At 35.2% G+C, this 5,220-nt stretch overlaps 1 protein-coding gene across 1 annotated transcript; it reads left to right on the plus strand.

The window, feature by feature from the left end:
* Positions 1-1,470: 1,470 nt before the first annotated feature.
* LOC149164994 (laccase-12-like) lies at positions 1,471-4,104 on the plus strand. The gene is made up of 6 exons (XM_089431055.1): positions 1,471-1,575; positions 1,703-1,854; positions 2,224-2,468; positions 2,558-2,686; positions 2,774-3,715; positions 3,825-4,104. The coding sequence occupies exons 1-6, from the start codon at positions 1,471-1,473 to the stop codon at positions 3,953-3,955; spliced, it is 1,704 nt and encodes a 567-aa protein (XP_089287181.1). The 3' UTR covers positions 3,956-4,104.
* Positions 4,105-5,220: the final 1,116 nt, after the last annotated feature.

Here is a 5,220-nt window from a genome sequence, read left to right on the forward strand (position 1 = left end):
TTATTTTTATTTCTGTGGTTTCAATAGTCTCCAATCAACTTTTTCATTTTCATTTTAGACATACGGAAGTTTCTGTGTCATTGGATTTTTGTTATGAAACGGCAAGTTTGAAAATGAAATTAAAAATAAATAATAAAGCCAAAATTTGTTTGTGTGTGTTTAACGTTTATTGTATCACTATCGGTTTTTATTTTCATTTCTGTGGTTTCAATAGTCTCCAATCAACTTTTTCATTTTCATTTTAAATCATCTCGCTGGTTTTTTTGGCTCATTACTATTTTAGTATGTAAAATTTTTATTTTTTTAATAATATTTAATTAATTTTGTTTTAAAATTTAATAGATTTTGTTGTTATGAAATTTATGTAATCCTAACCTTTAAGAATCTTCAATACACTATATTCATTTACACGTTAAAAAAAGCTCGTTTTTAATGAAAAACAAACTGCCATAAATTTATATAATCCTATCCGTTAAGAATCTTCAATACACTAAATTCATTTACACGTTAAAAAATAAGCTCGGTTTTAATGAAAAACAAACTGCCATTTCATAAAAATAATTATTACAAAATATCAATTAAACAATCGGAAAGCGTAAGAGATGACCCCTCGTTGTTTTTATCTTTTACGCAAACGTTCACCTCAAACATGTCGGCACTCCCCGACCCCTCTCCCCGCACGCGAAAATGCACAATAAAAATATTGGTTTAACGTTTAACGAGAATGGTTTAAGGTTTGTTCAATAATGACAATAATGACGATGGTTTAACGTTTGTTTGTATAAATATTGGTTGCTTTAACGTTTGTTTTCATAAATATTGGTTTTGATTATTAAATGATTAAAGTCCATTTCTTTCCTTTCATTAGTCTGGACCTCCTTATAGATTTTATCTTTTACGCAAACGTTCGCCTCAAACACGTCGGCTTGTGCCCGCCCAAACACGATGCTTGACTTGTTACAGATTCCATGACGGAAAACGTGATTTCGAGAGATGCCACAACTACAAGCAAAACCTATCAATATATCAGAAAAAGTTGCATTAGATGTTACAGCATATAAATATATTAAAAAATTATCAGAACAAGTCGCGGGAGATGTTACAGCATGTAAGCAATATCTATAAAAGATAAGAACTGTGGAGATGCCAGCTATGAAGCTGCGACATTTTCCTCTTGTCAGTAGGTATCATGATTGGATTAAAAATTCAGATAATGAAAGCCTCTACCGTTCCTCACAATCAATGATAATGCCACTTGTCCTGTCGTTCCACAATAAATTATTTCTGACAACTTGCTACAACACTTTGGTTTCATATATATATTCGGTCTTCGTTAGCAGAAACACAGACCAGTAATGCATCCAGTGTCGAGTGCTGTTACCCGCAGCTGAACGATTCATTCGTTTATTTATTAAGTTAGTGAAGGACGTTAGTTAGATATCATTTTCAGGGTTTGCAAGCGTTGTAATAATGTCATTGCAACCAGTATGTGCATTCAGGCTTGTTTTTCTAATCTCATTTGTTGCTTGTTTGGCTGCCATTACAAATGCAGACGTCCACAGATATACCTTCATTGTAAGTTTTGTTTTTTAGCCAGTTTGAAGTTTTTAGCCAGATAGACCATAAGGAAAGAATGAAAGACTTCACCTAGAGGCTAAAGTAGTGGATATCTTTAATGTTTGATGTTTGGATGCCTACACAGCTTGAACCGAAGAATATTACGAGGCTATGCAAGACGTATGAATTAGTCGTCGTCAATGGACAGCTACCAGGCCCAACGATTCATGTACGCAATGGGGACAGTCTTATTGTTAAAGTTTATAACAGAGCCAAGTACAATGCCACTATTCACTGGTATGTCACTCTAACCTCAATGGGAAGAACAAGATATTTGATGCGGCATCGCCTATCCATTATATGGATTCCCCTTAAATTCCCCTTAAATGAGCGTTGTTAGCTCAAGGTTCTGTTGTTTATGGTTTCGTTGAAGGTATGTCAAGGTTCCATTATCATTAACCTTGTATATAAAACCTTGATATATTTGAAACTAAAACATAAACATGAAAGATGATACTTCACAACTCACATTTAAGACGAATCTGTATAATGGATATGCGTTGCCTATCTGCTGCGGTTTATAGATAGATTTGATGCGTATAGATGCGGTCTTTACAGATATATTTGATGGGTATAGATTATAAGATTCGTCCTTATATCTGTCAGGCATGGAGTGAGGCAGCTGCGTACAGGGTGGGCTGATGGACCTGGATATATTACACAATGTCCCATTCAACCAGGTGGACGTTACACATACAGATTCAACATTACTGATCAAGAAGGAACCTTGTGGTGGCATGCTCATGTGTCATGGCTCCTAGCTACTGTGCATGGAGCTTTCGTAATCTACCCTAAGAAAGAAAGCTCATATCCCTTTCCTAAACCCCATGGGGAAACTCCTCTTATAATAGGTAATGAGTTGCTTTGATCTTCAATACAGAAATCATTAATGTATGTTTAATGGCTAATATTGATTAAAAGCGATGCTGTAATTGAACAGGAGAATGGTGGAACGCTGACCCTATCGCGGTTATAGACGAAGCACTCCGCACTGGTGGTGCGCCCAATTTGTCGGATGCATATACCCTAAATGGACAGCCAGGAGACCTGTATAACTGCTCTAGGGCAGGTATTAATACTTTCCTTTCATAGATCAGGTATTGAAATTATATAAATCGGTTTGTTGAATATTGACTTATAGATATTGTTGATGCAGGAACATTTCGGTTTCTTGTAAAACAAGGAGAAACTTACCTTCTACGGATGGTCAATGCTGCACTCAATAGTGCGCACTTTTTCAAGATCGCAGGCCACAAATTTACAGTTGTGGCTGTGGATGCTTCCTACACCAAGCCATACAAAACAGATGTAATCGTCATTGCTCCCGGTCAGACTACTGATGTTCTTGTCACCGCCGACCAACCAGTGGGCAGATACTATATGGCTGCCCGAGATTATAATAATCAGGCAGCAGGCGATTTCGATAACACTACAACTACAGCAATTTTTGAGTACGTGGGACATCAAAATACACGTCCCATTTTACCTAAGCTTCCATACTACAATGACACCGCGGTCGTCACTAGATTTAGTACAGCACTGCGAAGCCTAAATTCCAAAGAGTTCCCAGTGGACGTTCCACATAGCATAGATGACAGCCTCATCGCCACAGTTGGACTGGGATTACTTCCATGTGAAGCTGGAAACACCTGTCAAGGCCCCAACGGAACAAGGCTCAGTGCAAGCATGAACAACATGTCCTTTGTATTGCCCAGCGTGGCCCTGCTTCAAGCTTATTATTTCGGTATTAATGGTGTGTTTATGAGGGATTTTCCATCAAAACCTCCCCTTAGATTCAACTATACAGGGGACGATATTCCCAAAAGACTTTGGGCTCCTGATCTCGCAACAAAAGTGAGAGTTGTCACATACAACTCAACAGTACAACTGGTGTATCAGACAACAAACATCTTCGTGGCAGAGAACCATCCGATGCATCTTCATGGTTACGATTTTTACGTGGTGGGACAAGGTTTCGGGAACTATAACCCAATAACCGACCCGCTTAAGTTTAATCTGGTTGATCCTCCACAGCGCAACACCGTGATCGCTCCAATAAGCGGGTGGGTTGCCATAAGATTCAAAGCTGACAATCCAGGTATATATATAGAAACTCATTTGCTCTTCAATTTGATTATTATCATACCGAATTTATTCCCAAATTACCGCTCGATATTAAATGCAAATTATCTTCGTTCTTTGGACAGGAGTGTGGTTTCTGCACTGCCATTTAGACGACCATTTAGCATGGGGATTGAATATGGTGTTCCTAGTGAAGAACGGTCGCGGTCCTTTGGCAACATTGGAGCCTCCCCCTGCAGACCTTCCCAAGTGCTAGAGAGAAGGAAATATCAATAACCAGATCAGAATACTTCACGAGTACAAGGATCTGAACACATTGAAGGATCGGTATTTATTTAAAATCTACGGCTATTAGTGGCGTAGTTAGAATAAGCAATGTAAAATCTACGGCCATTAGTGGCGTAGTTAGAATAAGCGATGTAAAATCTACGGCCATTAGTGGCGTAGTTAAAATAAGCCTCAAACATGAAGGCGAACTGTGTTTTTTATTGGTGGGATTGCTAACGGCACATGTATAGGCTAGGGTTGTCTTTTATTCTTGTCAGGATTGTTATTTGGGATATTGAATTCACGTGATTTTTATACGCAGGAGATGTATTTTTACCTTTTTTTTAATAAAATTAGAATGGTTTTTTTAGATTTGGTATATTTTGAATCATCAGCGGTCGATTGCCCAATTAGCCAGTTGGCCAGTTACAACATGTCTCACCAACTTAAACTCAAACAAATAATTGGAGAACCAAATTGTTCCCCATAATATTCAAGCTCAACCCATAAATCTAAATAATAAATTTGATGTTGATTTACTAGTTATTAACCGTCAATTTATAATTTATAATAATAATTAATCGAACTTAATATTTATAATAATAATTAATCAAATGTAACTTTGTTTCAATAATAAAGAAAAGTTATCTAAATATTTTGTTGATATTTTAGTGGAACTAAAAAATTCAAACATCAATGGTACACATCTTGACTTTTGAATAAAAAAATTAATTATTAATTACCATATATCTAATTTATTTATTGTGATTTACTATCAAATATTCCTAGATATAAAATATTTATATTCTTTATTTTATTTTATTTTTTATATATATAGATATAAGAGTTTCTTATAATATAGTTTTATATTTTGATTCTGAAATATTGTATTAAATTGTAAATACCCTTTTCTAAGGTTTAGAACATGCGGAATTTAAATTTGAAAAGTTGTTTGACGTCTGGAAACTCGTTTATGTTCTTCGTTTACATAATTCTTATTTTAAGAAGATTGCAAAGATACAATGAGAAGGATGTGAATTTTAATTTTTAATTGTAAAATTAAAATATTAATAATTAAGATATATTGGAATAGTTAGTATTTATTAATTATTTATAAAAATGTATTTTTTAGTTATATTTTTATATTTTTAAGGCAATTATGTTTATTGGCAATAAGCAAGGTACTTAGTACGAATTGAGTTATTTTTTGGGTTTTTTTTAAAGGCAACCATGTTGATATCCTAATAAGCAAAG

Source organism: Pinus tabuliformis, chromosome 5_1 (genome assembly GCF_031772625.1).
Source record: "Pinus tabuliformis cultivar Carrire ecotype Pingquan chromosome 5_1, CPIR1, whole genome shotgun sequence".
NCBI classification, from domain to species: domain Eukaryota; kingdom Viridiplantae; phylum Streptophyta; class Pinopsida; order Pinales; family Pinaceae; genus Pinus; species Pinus tabuliformis.